The sequence below is a fragment of the Mastigoproctus giganteus genome, chromosome 8, assembly GCF_048544385.1.
Source record: "Mastigoproctus giganteus isolate SK-2022 chromosome 8, ASM4854438v1, whole genome shotgun sequence".
NCBI lineage: Eukaryota > Metazoa > Arthropoda > Arachnida > Uropygi > Thelyphonidae > Mastigoproctus > Mastigoproctus giganteus.
The window spans coordinates 183,758,789-183,783,292 of record NC_143582.1 but is presented as its reverse complement, the minus strand read 5'-3'; the positions used below and the strand labels follow the sequence as shown (position 1 = coordinate 183,783,292).

The window sequence follows — 24,504 nt, the reverse complement described above, 5'->3', positions numbered from 1 at the left end:
AGCAAATGGGTTTTTCTCACTGATATACAGGAATTTTGATAGCAGAGACGAAGATTATCCTGTTGTACAAGACAATGCTTGACTACTACATATAGGTCTAGATACCTCATTTTAGGAAAGATGTGCATCTGTTGGAAGGGCTGCAAAAAAGAGCAGCAAGATTAATTGGGGAGCACAAAAGGTATCACTGCCAAGAAAGCTTTGAGTTCTGTAAATTGCAGCATTTGGAAACTAGGCACCTGTGAGGAAACCTGATTGTAAGTGTTTTAGCACTTTAAATGGATTGAGTATATGAAATACTGATGTCATCCTTACTCTTTCTCAAATGATGCATGTAAGAAGGAATAAATTTAAATTGAAAAAGATGGTTGGAGGAGTAGATGTGTGATAATTTGTTTTCCACCTAAGAGCCATTGATTGGTGGAATAAACTTCCAATCTGGTGATGTAGAAGTGGATAGTTTGAATATATTTAAAGAAGGATTATGCAAATTGTTAGAGGGGATAGACAAATGATGTGGGTATTTTTTTTCTTTCTGATGTTGTATAAGTTCCTTGCATTATATGGCACTACTAATACTAAGATTACATTCTGAAAATCACCAGTTTCACTGTACTTCTGACAGTATTACTCACAAACCTTTGCCTGTCAATTAGAATCTTTCTTAATCACATAAAACAGCTGAGGTATTAAAGGTTTTAACTTTATATCCCTTGAGATTTTCATAATATTCAATTGACTCAAATGTGGTTTTTGGGTACTCCTGTTACCATCTTTAGTGACTGATCATATGCACATCTTATGTTTTCAGTGATAATTGATATTCCATTCCTCCCATGGCTTCTCTTATTAATGGTGTGAACAGTTCCATGTTCTTCAAATCTTGTGGAGGTGTGTTATTTTCAGATACATTGACACCCTTGTCCCGTACTGAAGTCCCCATACACACTGAACCTCTAACATTTTCACTCATCCAGTACATTTTAATGATAAGGATGAATAAAAATGCTAGAGGTTCAGTTTCTTTCTGCAAATGTTAGTTGATTATTCTCTATATTCAATGAATTACTAGTTAATCTACATAATAATAAAAACTTATTAAAAATGTAATTGTTTATTTTAGCTTTAAAATGAACAACTGTTTCTTCGGTGCCATTGTTTATTCTGTCTATAAAATATGGCTATTAAAATGTTTATACATAATTCTGACTTTCCCTTGTCCTAAAAATATACCAAATTTTTTTAAAATTAATTTTCACCATAATTCCCATTATTTTTAACAGAAGTATTAGTATTAGCAAATGGTGTAAGGAAGCAAGCTTATACAGCATTAGCCAAAAAAAAAAAAAAAAAAACCCACCTGTATCATTTGCCTCTAATAATTTGTCTTATATTTATAAAGGTCCATTCTGAACCTTTTTCAATTTAAATTGATTTAAATCCTTTTTCAATTTAAACTGATGTCCTCTTATATGCATTGTTGGAGAAAGAGTTCCTACTTTTTTAGTTTTCCTGCAGGTGTTTCAGATAAAAATAAAATATTTTTTATTTCTTGAAAGAGCTCTTCATTTGGAATGTCTAGCCAGGTTTGCACTGCTTCCATCATTTGGTTATTGTCATTAAATCAGTATCTTTCAAAATATGATATTGATTTTTTTTTAATCTAAAAAGCCAAATATATCTATGTACCTCCTATGTACGTATATTATAAAGACTATGTACATAGTCTTTATAATTTATGATGCAGAATACCATTATGCAGAATACACTGTGTTAAAAAGAATGTAGTTCAATATTTTAACTGGATATTAATATAAGCCATCTTCTGGAGAATATTAAATTTATATTATAAAACTGAATCAAATATTGAAAAATTTTCACAGCATTATATAAAAAACTATGCAATTAAACCTCTTTCCAATTACATTAAATATTTTAAGATGTGAAGTAATCATACCTGGATGACATAGTAGTAAGCACTTATGTCCACAATCAGGTTTCAATTTCCTACCACAAATTTGTCCACATGAATGTGGCACAAGCCATGGATCATATGGAGGCTCATCAACTTTTCCACAAAAGCAAAAATAAACAGCAGGCTGCTCCTGTTGACTATATTCTCTTCGGCACTTAGGACTATAAATTAAAATGCTCTTTATCAGAATAGAGAAATAAGTTAGGACTGAAAACATCCAGTGATTTACTAGGCAAGTAGATCACTAAATAAATTCCAATCACTACTATTTTAATAAAAGGAACAATCATATAGCTAAGAACACACATATATCCTCTGAATACAGTGATCAATTATATAGTTGAATTTTTTATGGCAGAGTAAGACCATTTTTTAATGCACTTTTTCTTCCTGATTATGAAAATGACTTTAAAATATTCCTAATCACATCAGATTATTGAAAAAATTTATTATTTTATATTAAAATCTGTAATATGTGAAAGTAGGAAATAAATTATAATTGTGTTTGAAAATTTCATTTTCCAAAAGACTGGCAATGCCTGCTGGTCTTAAATACATGAATTAATGAAATTGATGCACCTAAAAAAGATGGGTGGATTTACCTGAAAATCTGCATTTATAAATGCGATGCATATGATTTAAAATTATTAATATGTCAAGCTGATCAGTGACATTGAATGCCACTACTCCAACATATGAATCTGAAGGTGCTATAAAAATGTGTGCAAATATTGGCAGGCAAGCAAAATGGTGAACAAGTGACCATCTAAGACTGCAATGCTTTTAACACTTGTAAGGCTATATTATATCCAGCTGATGGACTCTGAACTAAGCAATTTTGAACTTTGGTTCTTTCTATTTTCAAGAAACGTGTGTTTTCATCCATTCCATCAAACATAGAGACCTTCCTGAATTTTACAAAACGCTTCTACCATTTCCTTTAATTTGAACTGCTTCTTGGGTTACTCTGATTCCTCAGTGGATTTGGCTCTCCCTTGCTGCTCAACTATTCCAGCGTTCAACTGGGCTAGGTCTTCTGTTGTTAAATTTTCACCTCGTTCATCCGCAAGCTCGTCTACATCTTCATCCTTTAGGACCAGCTGGGGCTAAGTTTACAATTTATTTGGTAACAGAAGACATCAGCTAATCATCTTTGTTGAAACCTTCGTTGTTAAGCTTGAAATTTTTTTAGAAGATTTTTCCAAACTCTGCTCATACAAGTTGTTGTCACATCATTCCAGGCTCTCAAAATGTTGCATATTCCATCAAGGATGTTAAAGGGCTAGAGTGTAATTCTCCGAAGAAATAACCGATGGGACACAGTCCACATGGCTTGAACATTTTGGGGGGTTTCCCTGAAGTGCTTCTACGTAGTTCACTTCAAACACATGTTATCAAATATTTCTTCAGAATTTTAAAGCAGAAAATGAAATGTTAACTCTAGTTATTTACCTAGATTCTAGTTATGCCACAGGTTATTATCCGATATAATTTGTAGGGGAACGAAAATAAAGACTTATACCTATTGTTCCTTCATTCGACCACTCTTAAAAATTATACAGAAAGTATCTTTACAATTTTAGCAAAAAAATTTACGAGAGTCCGAAGTTATACATAACTCGGGCTTACGTAAGTCGAGGACTAATTGTATATATTAAAAAATTGCTCAATCATAAAAAAATTATACTTATAATCACATGGGATAATTTTGGAAGTGACCTGGTAATTTATCATCTCTTATGCTTTTTTGGTTTGTGTTGCTTTGGTATTCTTGTAATAGCTAATGTATCATTTATAATTAATTTAACATACGAGGTATGTCAAATTTAATGAGACTGATTTTATAAAAAAACATGGCAGCACTGCCCATGCATACTGCATATTAGTGCACAGGTTGATCCTTCCACTAGACAACGATAGTCATGTATTGTGCTTAGTGAGTTCAGTAATCATGAAGTAAGAAACCATGTTTGTCAACCGCGTAAAAAATATAGAGCACAAGAATATCGAGCAACATTACTCCAACAAAATTTGTGTCAAACTCAATGCAAACACAATGGAAATGTACAAAAAGTTAAAAAGAGCTTATGGAGATCAAGTTCTATCCCAAGCTCAAGTTTTATGATGGTACAAGGCCTTTTTGGAAGGATGCAAAGCCATTGAATATGAACAACATGCAAGGAGACCCGTCTCGGCAACAACAGAGGGGAATGTGGAGAGGTTAAGGGCTCTGATTGTGTCTGACCAATGGCTGACCATGAGATTGATGGCAGGTGAGCTGAACATGAGTCAACAAGCCATCCGTGGCATTTTAAAAGGGCATTTGGGCATGCACATGCACATTTGCGCAAAGCAGGACAAAAAATCTCACTGAAGAACAGAATCAAAAATCGAAAGGAAGAACATCTGCTTTGACCTTGATCGGGTTGAAACTGAGCCGAGTGCCTTTGGTGAGTGATAACAAGTGATGAAACATGGATTTCTGAATATGATCCAGAAAAAAAAAAAAAGAAAAAAAAAGATACAACAGGAAGAATGGTATGCAGCAAATGCCTCAAACTTTCTAATGAGAATCCTTGAATGGCTACAAAAAATGGTTCTGCATGTTCAACCTGAAGGGGCAAAAAAAAAAAAAAAAAAAAAAAAATTGGATTTTGCATCACTACAATACTCCCTGCCACTGCGTGATGTCTCTTAGGGCATTTTTGACTCCCAAAATCAATGCAGTGCTCCCACAGCCACCATATTCCCTGGATCTGTTTCCTTTTTTCAAAGTTCAAGAATCACCTGAAAGGACATCATTTTGGAACATTCAACAACATTCAGAGGGCAACACGGAAGGACCTCACAGAAGACTTCCAGCACTGCTTCCAGGGATGGAAGGAGAATTGGAGGCAATGTGTAACTTCTCAAGGAAGCTACTGTGAAGGAGAGAACCTTCAATTGTAGGAAATTTTACAATAAAATATTTTTATAAAATCAGTCTAATTTTGTGATGGACCTCATACAGATAAAAGCTATTCATATAAAGATATTTAAAATTTTTGAATTTTTACAGTTTAATTATAGATAGACTGTCCAATATCGCAATGTAAGGTTGAATGATATTTGCTGCTTTGGGAGGGTGAGTGTGACTGCACATTTTGCTTGGCTGCTAATGTTTGCATCTTGTGACTCGTATTTGCTCCATGGTGGCTGTTTCAGAAGACCCTTTTTTTGTCCCCTTCCCCAAAGTTCCATATTACAGGGATGAAACTTGCTTGCCCAACATGGAACCATAACTATATACTTCATCCATTGAAAGGATTTAAGTTTTTCTCTGACAGTAGATCTCACTTTCTGCAGTGATATTGGTAGCTTAATAGATGCATTAGATTACAAGCATAACCTGGAAGACTGGAGGTTTTATACAGACTCAATGAAATGTAGTTTAAAGGTCACAATGCTACATAATGGAAATATCTATCCATCTCTACCAGCTGGACATGCAATCCTTCTGAAGGAAACATGAAAATATGTCTTCAAAAATCTTGAACAGTATATATTCCTGAACATAAGAATGTTTATCATCCACCACTAGTTATTAGGGAAAAGGTTTTACTGTTCCTTCCCCTCACATCAAATTAGGCTTAATGAAAAATACTCAATGACAAGGATAATAGGAGGAATATTCACTGATCCACAAATCAAGATTTTAATGGAATTTATTCTGATGAATAAATTATTCATCAGAATAAATTCATCACAGTTATTCTGATGAAGGTGTTCTTGACATATACAAAAAAGCAGCATGGAACTCTAGCAACTTTTCAGAAAATAAAAGATTGGCAAACCATGAGAAACTTGATTGCAATGTACAAAGAAATGGGTTGTAATATGAGCTTAAATATTTGTTTTATACATTTGCATTTTAATTCCTACCCTTCCTAAATTTGAGTGATAACATTGGGGGAAAGATTTCAACAGAACCTTTCTTGCATAGAAACGGGGTGTGTGAATTTCACTTGTGTGTTGCCCTCCTGGCTTCCCTAATGTGCTTTAAAGCACATTAGGGAAGCCAGGAGGGCAACATACAAGCAGAATTCAGGGCTCAACACATTTTAAACTCGAAAATTAATATTCTCTTAGAATTTTTAAATGATTTGTCAATAAAATGAAAATGTTAATTTTCTCAAAAATTAGACACAACAGCAAAATTTTAATATTTTGTTTGCAATCAATATTATAAAATATATATGAACAGCATATTTTATTATGAGAAAAAAATGATAATTTACTGGCTGATGTAAAGAGATTTTAATATAGCAGACTACAGCCTAGCAATTTAATAGTTAACTGTTTCCTACGAGAAGAGCACATAAATGTAATGTAAAGACAGAATTGTATAATAAGACACTGTTGACACTGATTCAGTGTCATCCACTGAACCAGTGTAGTATTGTGTGTGAATAAACTCTGTATAAGAGGACATACATTATTTCTCATCAGTTAATTAAATTTTGCTTAAGCTGGGAATTAATAAGAAGACATCTTGTTGAATTAATGCAAAAAGATACAAATTTTATAATATATTGTCTGGAAGAGATGGAAGAATCGCAATCATCATGAAAACAATGTAGCCAATAATTCATTAGAAAATATATGCGATGAACCTAAAGTTGTCAGGATTAAAATTTTATAATTTTAAAATTAGTTACCTGTGTAATTTTTAAATTAATAATGTGCAACCCCAATCCATTAGCATGCATCACTTCATGAATTCTTGTTAATAGGGATTCAACTAGAGCCGTTAAATAGTTTATATCAATATTAGGTCATTCTGAAAACAATGAATTTTTAATTCAGTTCGGTTTCATGAACACTGCTGCTGCTTTCACTTTCTGTTCAAGATAATCCCATATATTCTCTAGAGGATTTAAATCTGATGCTTTAGCCGGACAATTCAAATACCCTATCATTCATCATGCCAGTTTTAAACAGTAAAGGCTCCATGAACCAGAGATTGTCATTTTGGAGTGTGAGTATCAAAATCATGAGATCCCTCAAATGTCCCTGGTCATCTAGAATATTTGTATAGCTAGCCTGATCATCCTGGTTATTTCAAGTAAGGGACCCAGTAATAGCTAAAAATAAACCAGACCATCACCGATCCACCACCAGCTTGTATGACACTTTGCACAGGGTCTGCATGAAATGTTTCACTGCTTCTCCTGTGATCTCAACACGTGACACTGGAGTACAAGCAAAATTTGGATTTGTCAGACCACATTACAGCTTTGCAAACATTAAAACTGGACTATTCCAATCAACAGTCCAGTTTTTTTTTTTTTTTTTTTTAAGGCCATAATAGCCAGGGTTTTTATCTACAGCGGTTAACACTGGTCTTTTTTTTGGGGGGTGGGCTCAGAAATAGGCTTATGAACTTTGGTTAACTGTTTGCTGCAGTTCTTGTCTTGTTTGAAATAATTTTTCATTTACTACACATAATATATGATCACTTAATACTGATTTTCAACTACAATTCTTTCACTGATTTCTAGTTGGCTGACTTACACCATTCCATGAAAACTCTTATAATTACTTTTTGTGAAACGCCAGCAAATTCAACTACTTCTTTAATAGGATGTCTGTTAGGTTTGACAAATGCTTTGTCACTCGCTAACATCTTTTCTGCACACCTACCTTTTGTGGTAGATATCCCTGCTTCTTCAGTCATAGTGGGTTTACCTGTAAACTGAGAAAATGGGTTAAACGTATACTCTAATTTCAGTGTTTTAAAGCAAAGAAGCATAGAAGACACACGTGTTCAATTTGTTATATGCCTTAAATAGCACAAGTGACAAATTTTTTGTCCAGTGTCCATAAATCTTGAACAGCATATATTCTTGAACATAAGAATGTTCTCATCCATCATTAGTTGATAGGGAAAAGATTTTATTGTTCCCTCCTTTCATATCAAATTAAGGCTTAATGAAAAAGGATTTAATTATACAAAGATAATAGGAGACATTCATTTGTCTACCAATCAAGATGTTAATGAAACAGTTAGCATTAGCATTAGTAGAGGCATATAATGCAAGAAAGCAAGCTTATGCAGCATCAGCCAAAAAAAAAAAAAAAAAAAAAAACCACTTCCATTTCACCCCTCCGTTCGTTCAAAATACCTGTCCAGCTGAGCCTTAAATTTATTAAGGCAAATTTCCGCACATCTATCCTACATCTGTCTTTCTGATGATGCCCTTGATGCATACAAAAAAGCAGTGTGGAAGGCCTTCAAGGCACTCTACGAAAATTTTAGAGGAAATCAAAGATCAGAAAACTATGAGGAGCTTGTTGACTGCAATGTACAGAGAAATGGATTGTAATATGAGCTAAGTATATTAATAGAGAGAAAGTAAGCCTTCTGTATAACAGTGTTTTTTGGGATAGTCCGATTCTTTAATCAATAAATGATGCATCGCACTGGATGAACAAATAGTGGAAATTAATTGATAATGCAACATCTGTGGCATCTTGAATATCAAAATTTGCAAAACAATGTAGCCTAGGGAACTAAAGATGGCTCTTAAAGCTAATACTGGTCTTTTTCATAGAGGGGAGGGCTAAGAAAAAACAAACACCACATAATTTTAAGCAGTGTTCATTACTAAATTCCTTACATGCTTTCAAATGAATAGTAGCAGAAAAAGAACTAAAATTTATGGAGTTTGAACAATATGTAAAAATTGTATTCATCATATAAAGAGGTCTTTTTGTAAACACAACCAATTATTCTTGAGGCTTGTATGATCATGGTCAGACTATGTTTTACAGCATAAGCAAGAAGATATGTCACAACCTGAATGGGAGCTTTGGTTTTTTTTTTTAGGAGCATTAGCAACTAAGGCCATATTGCTCCAGTGCGGTGGTCATTCCCTGACTTTTCCGCATGCTCCATATTTGGTGGTGACGGGCTCGAACCCCCGGTCTAATCAAGAAGCTTGTGCTACGCACTGCTGCTCCTTCCCACCTGGCTACGGAGGCACCTCCTGAATGGGAGCAATGAGAAATAGGTTATCAGCCTTTAATGCAAAAGGATAAGCTTTTTAGGGAATTTATTACAGCTCAAATCATCATTAGAAAAAACTAAGTAAAACCATAAAAAATAAAACCACAAAAAAAAAAAAAAAAAAAAATACTCTTTACAATTTAATACTGTATTAGCATATCAATATCATTTTCAGTGATTTTTTTAAAAATTTTTGATCCCCCACTATTTTTTTGCATTTAACATGTATGAAGAATGAAACTGCGAACAGCAAGAGTATACTATACTGTGTCTATAAATTTGTATATTCTAAGGTAGTTTACATGTTTCTTAGAAAAAACCAATTTTCTGGGAGGATGCTGTAGTCATTGTTGGTTATTCACACATCACTTGCTATGAATATAACACACCTCTAATGGTTTGCTTATTGCAATATGATCCTATGTGACTAGTTAATCAACAAGGGTGGATATTTCCTTTTTTATATTGATTATACAGTAATCTATTAATTTCAGGTAGCAAAAGACTTCAGGTGTATTATTTTCTTCATTTATGTGATGGGAAAAGTCTACTTCCATAGTGCATAACGGCTAACTATAACCATGATTAAGGAGGGGGGGGGTCACTGGTATATACCAATAAAGGTATATTTGTTATAAAATTAGTTGCATTGCTTTATGATCACATCTTGTAAGAACTTTTGATAATGAATTGAGCTTACTCACCAGCTCCAAGTTATTTCACCCTTTGTTTTTCCTTCACTTAAAGATAAGCTCTGATGATATATGGTGTCTTTTGACCACTTCTTAATACAAAACAAATGAAACATACAATAGCATCCCAAGCAGGACCATACCTATAACAAAAAAAAAAAAATAAAAATAAATAAATATATATATCTGTTGGTGGTGATTTAAGTATGCATTGCAAATTGAGATTCATCAAAACGTACATATATATATGCAACACACAGTAACTGAAACAAAATGAAAAAAAAAAAAAAAAACCCATATATTTAAACTGAAGTAATATCAAAAAGAATTTACATACTTATGTATATTTCAGCAGAGCCTACCAATGCCACAATATAACAGAAATCACAGATTCATTTTAAATACATGTCTAATTACAGCATATAAAACCTCTTCTACAGTAACTGACTGTGGATTTTCCACACCTGCTAACTTTTAGAAATCAAAAGGAAGCCTTTCAACACAGAGATCCAATAAAAGCCAGAATGTTCTGACATTATTCAAATGATGTTTCCAAACTTTTTGTACAAATTATTGGATACCTTATGCTGCAGCAGGTAACTGTATGCATGTCACCATGAAATATGATAAACTCCATTTTAAGGCTCTATTTTATTTATTTATTCATTTATTATTATTTTTTAATTCTGTTCAATTATGTATTAGTTATTCTAAAGTCTTTATGTTCCATGACCTGGTTGAAGTTGCCTATAGCACACTTCTCAGCACGTTCAATGTAATCCAGTCTTCTTAAAAAATGTTCTATTAAAAAAATGAAACACATATTTAAACTTTATTATTATAAAAATTAAATATGTAAAACATACCTGTCAAAACATATGATATACAAAGTTCATATATATTTTTTCCACTTGATGTTGTAAACATGTGCTTATAATTATGCCAGCATGCAGTTGTGGTCACTGGGGCTAAACATGAACAGAGTCACCCAATGCCTACTTTTTGGTAAATACTGTTAAATTGGATAGGTTTGTAATTATAAAATATAATATAAACTTGATTGAAAATCAGAAGAAAACTGAAACTATCTGAAAACTAAAAGACATATCCACTAAAGTCATTACTTACGTACACTTGGCAACTGGAACAGTCAGCAGGTATGCAAAGTTTCCTCCCCCCCCTCCTACCAAATGAAATTTGCATTATGATAGAATTTTCTCGATGATTTAGCATTAATCAGATCCTGAACTTGTATCTCTCTGTACAGAGAGATATTTCTTCCCCCGAAGGAATATCTCTATCTAATGTCTCCATCATACAGTACCATCAAGAACTGGGTTGAACCATACAGTACCATCAAGAACTGGGTTGATTAGTTCAAAAGAGAAGTCATGGAGTCACCAAAGATGAACATAAGCTTAGATGAGACATGATTGCATGCACAGGAATCATTGATACTGTTTGTGACCTGATTTGAAAGACCATGGAATGGATTATAATGCAGAGTAAAGACACTAGACATATAAAATTAAACAAGAGGTTGTACCAAGAGACACTTAGAAAATAATAATGCAACCAAACTGTTAAATGGAATTGATATCTGTGGAACAAAAACAATTACTGCTATAGAAGTACCCATTTTCTTCTGAGAAGGTATTATATTTATGTAATAATAATAGCAGTATATACAACTTTTATGGCATATCTGGCATGCAAATGATGAAAAAATATCAGCATTTGAAGAAATACAGTAATTCTAATTATAATATTAATCCACTCTTTCAGCAGTATCATTTCAGTTCTTTTGGTCATATTAGCCTTAAGCTTGATTTCAACAAACAAGTCATCCTACACATTTCATAACAAAAACAGTAAAATCTTTACCAGCATTCGCTAAAGTCTTTAGTGAATACTAGTGAGGATCTACACAAAGAGTACAGATAATTTTTTGTGAATTACCATGTTAATTGCTTTAGTGAATGCTAGTGAAGATCTACACAAAGAGTACAGATAATTTGTGAATTACCATGTTAATTCAATAAGGCTTTCATGAAATTAGGACTCTGTGAGTGGTATCTCTAATAAGTTACAACATTTTTTCCTTCCAGTTATAAAATTTTGTCAATATACATTAAAAATTAGAAATCTATTAATTTGCCAATCAGTCCCCTAACTTTCTGCATTGGAGAATAAAATAATATTCAGCAACAGATAACTTGCTTAGTACCCTGGGTGAAAAGCTTTCTCAGGTGGCAGTGATAAGAGAAACTCCTAAATGACACCCTAATATATTAACAGCCCAGAGTAATGGCCCAGTTCAACCATCTTTAATGACAACACTATATCCAACACGCCTGCACAAACAGGACCGAGATGGCAACCTACACAGAAAGGAGGAGAGCTGCATCTTCTGGTTTGAACAGATAAAATTTCTGGCCAAAAAGAAAAGGTATAATAGAAGGATCAAATTAAATCAAATTTAAATTACAGGAACCTGGAAATTGACATAAATCTAACATAGATCAATATTTTCAACACAAGGTCAAAAAACCAGTAGCAACTGGGAGAAAAAAAAAAAAGCAAAAAAATTATTACTAAAATGCAAAGCATTTTAGAAATGGTGTAATGTCCATTACACCACTAAAATTTTTAAAGTTTTATATTAATTATAGTTAAAATTTAAAATTGTACTTTGTCTCTAAACATAACTCACATATATACTTAGTATTGTAAACAACTTCAAGTATTGAAAACTTGTTCTAATCCAAACAAAACTTATTAAATACTAACTGGTTCCTTTTTACCAATAGACTCTATGCATATCAAACAGGTATTTGCATCTGCTTTCATTGACTCATGAATTAACTGCTGTGTTCTTTCTAGGTCAGAAGTTGCACTGCCATCAACTAAAATAAGAATAAAAGCAACATTAATTTCATTTCAAATAACAAACATTATTTTCTAATGTGAGGAATTAAAAGCATATGTGACAATTAAGATTTTAAGAATAGCACTTCACTCCATGTGAATAGCAAAAGTATTACTTTATTAGTTCTAACTAAACAGATTAAATGATTTAAATTATTACAAAGGTATCCCAGTAGTTCAATAATCTAGCACAAGTTTTGACAATGTTTCAAACTTACTTTTGAGTCTATTTTCAAGTCTAAAAAAAAGTAAGGAAAAACAAATAGGAGAAATAAAGATAAAGGTTAAAATTTACTTTAGTGTTGATAAAGTAACATACTTTAGTGTTTTAAAGTACAGGACTGCAATAAGTGGGGAGGCAAAGTTGGCGTCGCCTACAGGCAGCAGTTCAGGAGGGTGGCAAACTATTTTTTTTTTGACATTGCTTTCTCGTTGGCTAATGTTTATCAGTATTCAACGTTTAAGCAAATTTTATTTCATCTACTAGTGGTACACAGGGTTGCAGTGCTATTGATAAAAAACATTAAAATTTAAAACCTACTACTTCCTACCTGGTAACTTATGAAATCCAGTGTTCTTATAGCTGTGAACACTGAAAGCCTACTGCTGAAATGCAATAAACTTGATTTAATTTTCAAATACAATCTGGACTCTGGGGTGAAAAATACTAAATATTCTTGGACAAGGCCATGAAGATTAAGAATTCATATGTCACTTGAGCAAACTAATATCCAATGGTATTAGTTGCTGGAAAGATACTTGGGTTTTTTGGTTTTGCCATTCTAAAATTATTAAAACTTTCTGAATAGAAAATTAAGAATTCAACAACATTCATTATAAATTCTCATCTCATATAAAATTAGAACACTATTGAATTATTTAGTTTGCTACTTCGAGGCATATTTGTTCTCAAGTTGTAGTGGTTGCTACATGGTCTTCTTGGGAGTTACTAAGCTCACAGCAGAGTTTCTGGCTCTAGGTTTCTGAGGTTATAGAGGCCTGGTTCATAATGTAGTTGTTGGTCATCTTAGAATATTTAGAATTCTCTTTTTGAATAACTGGGGTATATTCGGGCCTGACACGAGCTCCTTTTGATAACAATTTCCTTGTAATGCCTGATAAAATACAATTCTTTGAAACTTATCTATTGTGGAATAAAATGGAAGGCATTATGGACAGGGCCATACTTATGTTTGTTGTTATTTGGTTTTTAGGAGCATTAGCAACTAAGGCCATATTGCTCCGGGATATACGGTGGTCATTCCATGACCTTTCCGCATTCTCCATATTTGGTGGTGACGGGCTCGAACCCCGGTCTAATCAAGAAGCGTGTGCTACGCACTGCTGCTCCTTCCCACCTGGCTACGGAGGCGCCTTACCATACTTATAAACAGGCACATGAGGTACTAGCTTTGGGCCTCACCACAGAGGGGGGGGTACACCTCACATAGTATCTGTAATCCCAAATTTTTAAAGTGATTTCTTATTTTTAATGCTCTGATTTAAACTAGAGCTCACTTGTACCTACCAGGCAAACAGAGACGTGAAATTTACTGAATGTGTGGATGACTCACTTCTGCGAAATAACAGATTGATTTCTAGAATTAAGGAAAATCACTCTCTTCTAATTCTCTAATAGGATGTAACAGTAGAATACAGGTTGACCATGGCGTATTATTCACGTCGGGGATATGCTTTAATCTTTTCCACTGGCTATGAACACAAGAAAGCAGTTGACCAGTGTGACTTTTCAGTATGAGGGAGTCGGTTGTAAATGTGTTACGGACACCATTAAATTGTAGAGTGTTCCTTTAGATCTTAATTCATGCATTCTACAGCAGCAGACGTTCGCACCTCTATTGCCAAAAGGGCAGAGGTGCAAACAATGCATACCCAGGTCTCTCGAAATCCATTCATTATATGGAAATTTTATTCGTTTTATGGAAACTATTTTAATTGGACCACACATAGATTTCAGAATCCAGATAAGCTGAGATCTGAAAACTGAAATTTAGTTTAATTTAGCAGTTAATAATGCAGAGAAAATATGAATCTGGAGAAACTAAACGAAAGAGGCAACAAGAAAAAGTTCAAATTCGAAAACAAAAAAAAAAATACTCTATTGCCTTTTCTGCATGTAGCAAAAAATATAAAAGAAGAAAATAAAAGTGCAAGAACAGGAAGTAAAGATACTGTCATGGGCTGTTGCAACACAGAGTTTAGTTCAATACTGTTCTCTATATCAGTGCTACTCAAATTGTGGTCTGCAGACCCATGCCAGTCCGCCATGAGATAAGTACAGAAATTGAGATAAATTCAGAAACTGAGATAAATTCATGAGATAAATTCAGAAACTTTTATAGCAATTTGACATTGCCGTATCGGCTTGCAACGGATTGGAAATAAAAAAAACTGATCCTTCACCACAGAGTTTCAGAAGCACTGCTCTATATTTCATAGTATTGCAACATTCGTGTTTAAACAGATCGCTAAAAATAATTGGTTTTTTTCCTGATTACATTTATATATGCAAGCCTTTTTTTTGGACTCCAGTATCTTTAAAAGGGGCCCCACAAGAGCTCAGTAACCTAACTGCCCTCTTCTGAATGGAATCTAGAAGTCTGAGAGAGGTTTTGGGAGCGCCACCCCAGTTGTGGGAACAATATTCCGTGGAAGGGGAGATTTGCGATTTGTACAGAGTGAACAGCTGTTTGGAAGAAAAGTAACGCCTAGAGCGAAAGAGAAAACTAAGTTTTTTATATGCAGAGGAAGCAATATTTGTAATGTACTTGTGCCAAGACAGATTAGAAGTCAGGGTAATCCGCAAAAGAGAGATATCATTTTGCCTAGAAATCGGAGTGTCACTAAAGATAAGAATAGGAGCAGAAGAATACTTTTTGCGAGATATAAGACTGAGTTTTAGAAGGATTGAAATCAACTAAGATGTCTTTGCCCCACTGGAGAATTACTTGGAGATCGGCATTTAAGGAATTGGTAGAAGATTTTCGAGAAGTTGAAGCTGATTCAGCAGGACAAGGTTTTTCAAAATGGAAAGTGGAATGCAATGTGCTATCATCGGCTAAACTATGGATAGGATTTCCAGTCAATGGAAGAAGGTCATTAATATACAAGAGTGGTGGAAAGAACTGAACCTTGGGAGACACCAGCATTAGTGGAGAAGTTAGAAGACAGAGAGCCATCTACCATCACCCTCAGTAAGTGATCAGAGAGAATAACCAATTACAAAAAACAGTTGGCAAACCATAAGATGGAAGTGTGTTTAGAAGACCTTTATGCCAAACATGATCGAAAGCCTTTGAGATGTCAAGAGCAACTGCTTGTGCTTCACCGAACTTTTCCATTGATTTTTTCCATAAATGGGTAACATAAGCCAGAATATCACAAGTGTATCAATACTAACTGAATCCATACTAGGGATCGTTGATCGGACGGAAGGTTTCTAGGTAGTTTAAGAGTTGAGGGTTATTGCAATGGGACGATAATTGGATGGGAGGGACTTGTCACCCTTTTTAGGAACTGGCTGGATATGAGCACATTTCCAAGAAGAAGGAAAAACACCTTTGGAATAAGAAAGTGAAAAAAGGTGGCAAAGAACAGGAATAAGTTCAGGAGCACAGGATTTGAGAACAAGTGGAGAAATACCATCAGGACCTGGAGCTTTCTTAGCATCAAGATTCGTCAAAATCCTTCTGACATCCTTTTGACAGAGGACCACAGGAGGCATTAAATGGAGCGTGTTGGGAATGGTGGGGTGTGTTTTACCAAGATCATTAATACGTGAGTTGGAAGAAAAATGGGATGCTAGCAGGTCAGCTTTATCCTTGGTCGAAGTGACAACAGAACCATCTGATTTTGACAGAGGTGGGAGCAGAGATGGGCAAAAGTTGCAGCCAATAGGTTTGGCAAGAGACCAGAATGCTAAGCTACCAATAGGGCAAGAAGCAAGTTTTCTACTCTTAGCCTGTTCAAAATCTAGTTTGGACTGATTAATGACTGCTTTACAATTGTTGCGAGCTTTGGTGTAGGCAGAAAATGAAACTGAAGAATTGGAAACAAGCCAATTACATATGCAACATTTTTCTCTTGAGCAGCCTTAGCACATTTATTGGAAAACCAAGGTTTAAATAAAGGACGAGATTTTAAAGTGGAGTGTAGGATAAAGGATTCCATTCCTGCAAGAATAATTTCACTGACATGATCTGAGCAAACGTTGACATCAGAAGTTTTGAAACAGTAGTCCGACCAAGGAAAAGAAGAGAAATCTCATAGGTCATCCCATTTTGCATTCTTCTAATGCCAAACAATATGAGGTTGGAAATAGCCATGAGATAAAAGCTCCATTGGAGAAGAGACAATCACCAAGTTTTGATCTGAGGTAACTAAAGGACCACTCACTTCGACCATGTACTTAGAAGGGTTGTTTGTATGGTTAGGATTGTCTGGTATTCTTGTAGGTAAATGAAATTGCAAAAGCCTCAGCATCTCGACCAGCTGGGTCGGTGTGACTAGAAAATGGAAGCCACCTGGAGTTGTGAACATTAAAATCACCAAGGAAAATTACCTCACCTGTTAGGAAAGTTGAACTGGAGAAAGTCAAGTTGCAAAGAGACAAAGTCAAAGAGAACTCCAAGTGATTAGTGGAGTTGGGAGAACGGTAGTCAACATATGAATTTGACAAAGTGAGGTAGAGAGATTTTAAGCCAGAGAAGATCAAAGAGAGAAGATTCTAAATTACCAATTCTCTGAGAGGGAATATCGGAACGGACATATGCACAAGTACCACCTTTGAGGCGAAAGGAATCATACAGTGAATAATTTGGGCAACTGAGATGAGCATCAGTTGAATTAACCGATAACTGAGATTCTATCAGAAAAAGTACATGGGGTTTGGCAGACTGCAAGTGGAAATGAGCTAGGAGGTTTAGATCTTTTCGTAGATAAGCTTACTCTATTAGTTTGACAATTCATGGTGTATTCAACAGAAAGAAAAAGTGGGGGTACATGCTGTATGAAGTAATGAAATTTTTGGATATGGCGTACACATGGTAAGAATATACCCAGATCCTTGACATAGCGTGGCCTCGACAATACCCCCCGCATACACACAACTAGGACTCCCTCCAGTCACTATCTGGCAGAGTAGAGGTAGCAAGATTATAAACTCCTAAAGAGTTACCAATAGGTCCAGTCCAGTGTACTAACTAGTGGCCGGCCTGCGAACACCGTTTTAGAGCTGTACCCTTGAAACGTAAGGAAGATTGGATCTCGCCATGATGTCCATCATAACCTCAAAAGTCATCAGTCATACTGCATGAAGGTTTGAAGAGATGGGGAAGGGTTGACCGGAACTTAGCTCTGGAGACTAAACATGGGTTCCACCGCTTCAAGCCTCCAATAAACAAAGTGGTGGTATTGCACTGGTTGATGAGAGTCATCTATCACCTAGTATTGCCTGGTAACACAGAGGGGCGGCATTCCTCCTGTGTGGGTGCCACACCTCGACCCCTGCTTACGTTGGTTCATACCTGGATGGTCACCCACATTGTGCTTGTGCATGGAGGTTATACCCAGGATTACTAACAGTTACACCGTCATGAAGGTGCAAGCAGAGGATCTGGCTGTCACAGATCATCCGAACTTCACCGAAATTGGGTCTATTTGACTTGAATGTCACCTGAATATCAGTTCCATCAGCGATTTAGACTCCCAGGTAGCCAGTACAGCTTGTCTGGGATATCTGAGAGAATTTGTGTGACATCCTCTAGGACCAAGAGCTAGTTGCAACTATTAAGCATGTGCCATTGTTTGTTCCAATGCCTGTGGGAGCACAAGGACGACAGGGCCAATCCAAGTTTCCACTAATGGCAAGAAGACCACTTTATTCACTTCAAAGAATAATTTTATATCAGAGCACTACCGAATGAAGTATTTTATAAAAAGCAAGGCACTAATCCCTCAATATAGCCATTTAACAACAATGTCCCAAATGCAGCTTCAAAGGGCCTTCAAATGAAAAAAAACCACAAAACCAATATAAAATGCAATAACTCATGATAATCTGTTATCATATTACTAATCAAAGTCTGTTGGCACACAGTGCCCAAATGGCACCATCTACTGGTATTATTTGGAAACAGTCAATTTTCAAGATGGCAGTCATGCAACTAGGTAGAGATGTGATCTGTAATCTGATTTTTGATTGCAAAAGGAATAAAACCTGCTGAAATTTATTGCAGAATGTTGGTGTGTGCATAGGTCAACGGCTAGCCTTTGAGGGGGTAAATGAGTTTATGAATGGCAACGAAAGTGGCCAGGATCCTTCTTGACAAGAGCAAGCACATTTTGTAGTGGCACCAGAAGTCACAGCAGTAGTGAAAGAACTCATATAAGGAAACTAAAGCATTAATATTTAAGAAATTGCCACTCCATGCAAGATTAGTGTCAGTTCAGTGCATACTAATGGTTTCTTCTTCTTCTTCTTCTTCTTGGTCCTTAGCTGGCAGCTGGGGGAGGCGGTTGGCCACGCAACCAGTATGCTGCTGTAGGTGCCGCAGGGTTTCGGACTTGCTCTGTGATGTTCTTCCATACTATGGATCCTAACTAATGGTTACACTTTTGAAGTGATTGCTCAATGGATTGATTATTGTTTAACATCAGAACTGAAGGTACTATACAGGCTTAATGTGACTGAAGAAAATCTGTATCCAAACACCAGCTGGGAAAGTGTTACATATTTTATTCTAGGATCATAAAGGAGTGGTTTTGAAAAATTAAACATTATCCAGAGAGAGAGAGAGAGAGAGAGAGAGAGAGAGAGAGAGAGAGAGAGAGAGAGAGAGAGAGAGAGAGAGAGAGGAGGGAGAAGCAGTAATGTGTGACAAATACTTTGATGTGCTTTAAACCAATTAAAGACAGCAATTCAAAAGAAATGTCATTGTGTCCTGTCCCCAAGTGAGGGCCTGCACCATAACACTCATCCTACAATAAATCATATACAGGAGATGAAGTTTGAGGTATTACCCCATCCTCCATATTCCACAGATTTAGTTTCATATGATTATCACATGAAAATATATGCAAAAGGATGATGACATGCAAAAGGCAACGAAAATATGTGCAAAAGGATGTCTTTTCTCATCACATGGTGAGGTCAAGATGGCAGTACAAGGATGGATTCAACACAAACCACAAAATTTCTTCTCAAGGAATATGAGCATTACTGCAGTACTGGAAGAAGTGTTGAATGTAATGGAAACTACACTGAAGAATAAGATCTGCACAGTTTCCTTGTTGTTTTTTGAAATACAACTTTTATTCAGTTTTTGTGATTTTCATCTGAATGACCTTTGTACAGTGAAACTTCATGAACAATCTCAAGAACAAATAGATTAAGCAGAATAATCCCAGCATATATGCATCCAGAAACTACCCACTTTTTACCATGGCACCAGGTATACAAAAGCTATAAAGATCAGCAGAACAACAATAAATGATGTTAATTCCATTAAGGAGAAACATTTGGCTCAGAAAATTGGCAGAAATGCTATCAGGAGATGGTCCTCATCCTGTGCCTAGACCATCACACATTTTTGACCAGGTGCTAGGCATGTGTTATAGCTGCTGACAGTTATCATGATGATGATGTCAAGGTGGCAGTGCAAGGATGGATTCAACACAAACCATAAAATTTCTTCTCCTCAGGAATATGAGAATTATTGCCGTACTGGAAGAAGCGTTGAATATTATTCAACATCAAAACAACTGCATCGGTTTGTTTGTTTAATTTTAGATCTTACAGAAATAGGAAATGCATAAGCAAATTGAGAGGTTGTTGAGAACTCTACTTGGATACAATGATGCATGTTGCTCATGGTCGGTTGCATCAATAGTGTGATGCAGGGACATAAATCCGGAATGGACAGCACTCGTTAGTTTCATGAGCACACTGTCTCCTTTTAACTGCAAATTACAAATAAACTACATCAGTTACGACATAACAGAATTATGAAACAACTTTTGGAAGTTAAGATATGCCTATATATCAACAACAGCAAAAGATATCAAAGTTGCTCAATCTCCAAGCTATGGTGGGATGATGAGCTATTGTTCTTTTAAGATCAAGTAACAGTTCAGGAGATTTAAGATTTTCTAGATTTTTAATTGTTTTTATTATATTTAAAAAAAAATTGATGAGGACATATCATCTACATTTACAGATGATATGAGGGTTAGCAGGGTGATTAATGAGTCCTTAAGGCAGTTGCATTTTCTTTGGTATGACAAGCTAAGGATTGCTACCTGGAAGTCTAAAATGCTGATGGAACTGATATTCAAGTGACACCTGAGTCAAGTGAACCGAATTTCAGCAAAGCCTGGTTGGTCAGTGACAACAAAAGCCTCTGCTTGCACTTTCACACTGGTAGGACTGTTAGTAATCCTGGGTATAATCCCCGGGTATATAAAGTAGGTTAAAAAATAGCACTTATGTAAAGTGGCTATTTTTTAACCTACTCCACATAGTGTGCATCTTGTGGACATTACATGGAGTATTCACTCCATGTAATGTCCACAACATGTGAAGTACTTTAATTAGTTTACTGGTATGAAAAGGACAACTGATGCAATTCAACCCTACATAGTCTCAATAACTAAATAAAATAAAATACATTTCAAATCTCCATCTTTGGGCACTGCACTGTACTGTCCTACCTCTCTTCTGTGGACAGTTTAGTCTTCCATGGTCAAGTACTAAACTCCTCTAATCCCAAAATTGCAGAACTGAAGACAGATTTCAATATTCAAATCTGAATACTGAATGTAATTGATTGGTCTAATGTAAAAGGAACTACAGTCTGTTTCATAATGATATACTACTAAAAATATTTCACTTGCAATTTGCAAAAGTACCGTTATTAAACTTTCTTATTCAGCTTTTTTTTTGCTTTTTTTTTTTTTCAGACATCACATTTTTCATTATATATCACATAATTGGACAACATCAAAAATATGGGGGGGGGAGGAATATGCTTGTCAAAAATAGATTATAAATTGTTGGGTTCATAATATATATATATGAACTGCATATCAGAGAGTCCTCTTTATAAACCTAAATTTTAAACAGACAGTTTTAACTAAAATTAAATTGGATATTTTATGGGTTTTCTTATTTCTGCTTTAAATATTGTACTCAACTTAAAAGTTTCTCTGAATTTTACCAAACTTGAATTAGTAATCCGGAACACATTATAATAAAGATTAAAATCAACACTAATCAAGACAGGTAATACAGCACTAGTATGTTCTATAGTTATATTAAGATTTTTTTATTAAATTTTTTTAAAAAATCAACAAACCTGCATAAGAATTAAAAATATTTCTCAAAATGTTCATATCCTTTTCTTCATCAGATATATCACTTTCATTCAGTACTGTCACTGTTTCACCACCTATAAAAAAAATCATTCATATGCTCAGTTTATAATATACGATTAATTCATTTCTATAATTACACTGGTTTCCATATTTAGAGGTAAATGATATGAAAAAAAAATATATATCTTTTATATTTTTTTTATTTGTACAGATGCATCAATCAAGAACTGGCAACTCTGGGAACTGAAGATTGAATTTTTCTGGATCTTCCACCTTTGGTTCTATATATATTTGATCTTTTATAGAGTGGTCACCTTGCAGAAATATGTAAAAAAGTCACATATATCATGATATAATGAAAATTTTAATAGGACAATAAAAATAAGTCTTATTTTAAAAACATTTTATTTGAAACTAAAAATTATTTACTTTAATTATAAAAATCTTAAACTATACAGATAATACAAAATATATATTTTTTATTTTTTGAAATATCTGGGTAACATGATTCTGCTTAGATGATTTTGTTTTTTGTTGAATTATAACCTTTTCTAAAAGAGTTTCAAAATTATTTAATAATTATAACATTTTATTATTATCTAAATTTTGAGATAAATTTTTAAGTCCTAAAACAGTAAACTTTCTTCTATTGGAATTTTAATTTCTTCAACATCTGATTCATTGTTTGTATTCAATTTTCACATAAATTCTCACTGTTGTCAATGTTCTTAGCAGAATCAAAGTTCTTCCCAGTTTTCACTGTCATTTTCACATGGGATTGAATCATCTTTAAATTCTGTATCAACATTTACATTTATCTCTGTCCAAGTTAAATAATTTCTTTTTGTACTTTTATAAAATCTGTTCTAACATCAACCTCCATGTCAGTATCACAGTTAATTCAACATTTACTGAAATGCTTTTGTATAATATTTTCACTAACACTATTCCAGGCCAATTTTATGTATTCAACAATGTCTGATAGTGAAATTTTCTTTAACTAATTCTTCGACATTTCTTTCCACGTACGTATTTGCAACTAATGTAGCTGAAATGTCAGCGGTAAAACAATTTGAATGATTGAATGATACCTTGATCCAGTGGTTGACAAACACTAGATGTATTAGCAAGAAAAAATAAACTGACATTAATTAAATTGAAATTTTTGGGATGATATGGAGTATTATCTAATAATAGTAAGATCATCTTTTGAGTTTTTTGTCTAAATAATGAAGCCAGTCAGAAAAATTAATACTTACCATACAAGCTTTTTTATTGGTGTACCAATTATCATTCATGGATGCCATATTCATGTATTCGAAAACATCTTGGTCTCAGTGCAGTATTAATTATTAATGGTTGTTCTTTTTGTCCCGAAGAATTTATACAAAGTAAAATTGTCACTCTTTTTTTTTCCATTTTTATAACTAAAAGAATTAGAATCTTTAAACATTAGTTATTTACTTGGTAAAGCATGATAAAAGAGGATTTCATCTATATTAAAGATGTCTTTGGGTTCATACTGTTATGGTAAAGATGGCAAAATCTATTTCCACATCATTTTCATTCACAGATGCACTTTCACACACAGTCTTCAAAACGTTACTTCTGTTTCAAAATTTACTAAGTTATCCATTGCTAGCAGAAAATGGTCTTTTTCTTTTTTTAAGGATTTTGCAAAATTCAAACTTCACTTACTGGAATTCATTTAGCATGAGCACCACCACACTGGATGAGTGTTAACACATTAATTTCTTGATATGGATGATATGTTTCTTGTTGAATATTTTTATTTGCATAAAAAAAAATCCACTTTTCTTTAATATTATTTTTTTCTTGTAAAATTTTTTGAATTTGTGCTTTACCACAATTATACTTTTCTGACAACCGTTTTGTGATAAATCCATTGCTGCATCTTCTATAACTTTCCATTTGCATTCCTAAATTTTAAATTTTTGCTTTGCTTTTTTTCTGCATTCACATCTCTAGCTAAAGATGGATATCAGAAGTAAATTACATTGTGTGTATTGTGTCTTATGCACATCATCAGCCATTTTCAATCCACTACAGGATGACGGCCTCTCCAGCAATTTTCCAGTTCCTACTGTTTTGTGCAATGGCAATCCATTTACTACCCACAAACTCTTGAATTTCATCTTTTCATATCCATTGTTGTCTTCCAGGTTTTCTTTTACCTACTCTTGGGTACCATTCTGTTATTTTCTTAGTCCGTCTGTCTCCGAATTATGTGTACTGCCCAATCCAACGGTCTGATTCCTAATATAATTCGTTCCATTCTTCGCTGCGTAGTTTTCAAGTTTTCTTCCATTCTTTTGGTAAGTGCCCAAGTTTCACTTCCATAAGTCATGGTGGGGAGTATATATTGGTTCATTATTTTACATTTCAGACAAATTTGGATATTGCTCATTAGCATGTGACTATATTTCCTGAATGCTATCCATCTGAAA

The 24,504-nt window shown here is 34.4% G+C and overlaps 1 protein-coding gene across 2 annotated transcripts in view; it reads right to left on the bottom strand.

Annotated features, from left to right (window-relative positions):
* The window catches only part of LOC150082059 (NF-X1-type zinc finger protein NFXL1), a 252,064-nt gene that overhangs the window by 200,717 nt on the left and 26,843 nt on the right, over positions 1 to 24,504 (bottom strand). For both annotated transcript variants that reach the window (XM_090379082.1, XM_090379083.1), the window contains exons 3-6: positions 22,018 to 22,110; positions 12,506 to 12,621; positions 9,728 to 9,858; positions 1,958 to 2,136 (exon numbers count right to left, since the gene is read on the bottom strand). In XM_090379082.1, coding sequence (XP_090235208.1) covers positions 1,958 to 2,136; positions 9,728 to 9,858; positions 12,506 to 12,621; positions 22,018 to 22,110 — 519 coding nt within the window. The remainder of the gene's footprint in view (positions 1 to 1,957; positions 2,137 to 9,727; positions 9,859 to 12,505; positions 12,622 to 22,017; positions 22,111 to 24,504) is intronic.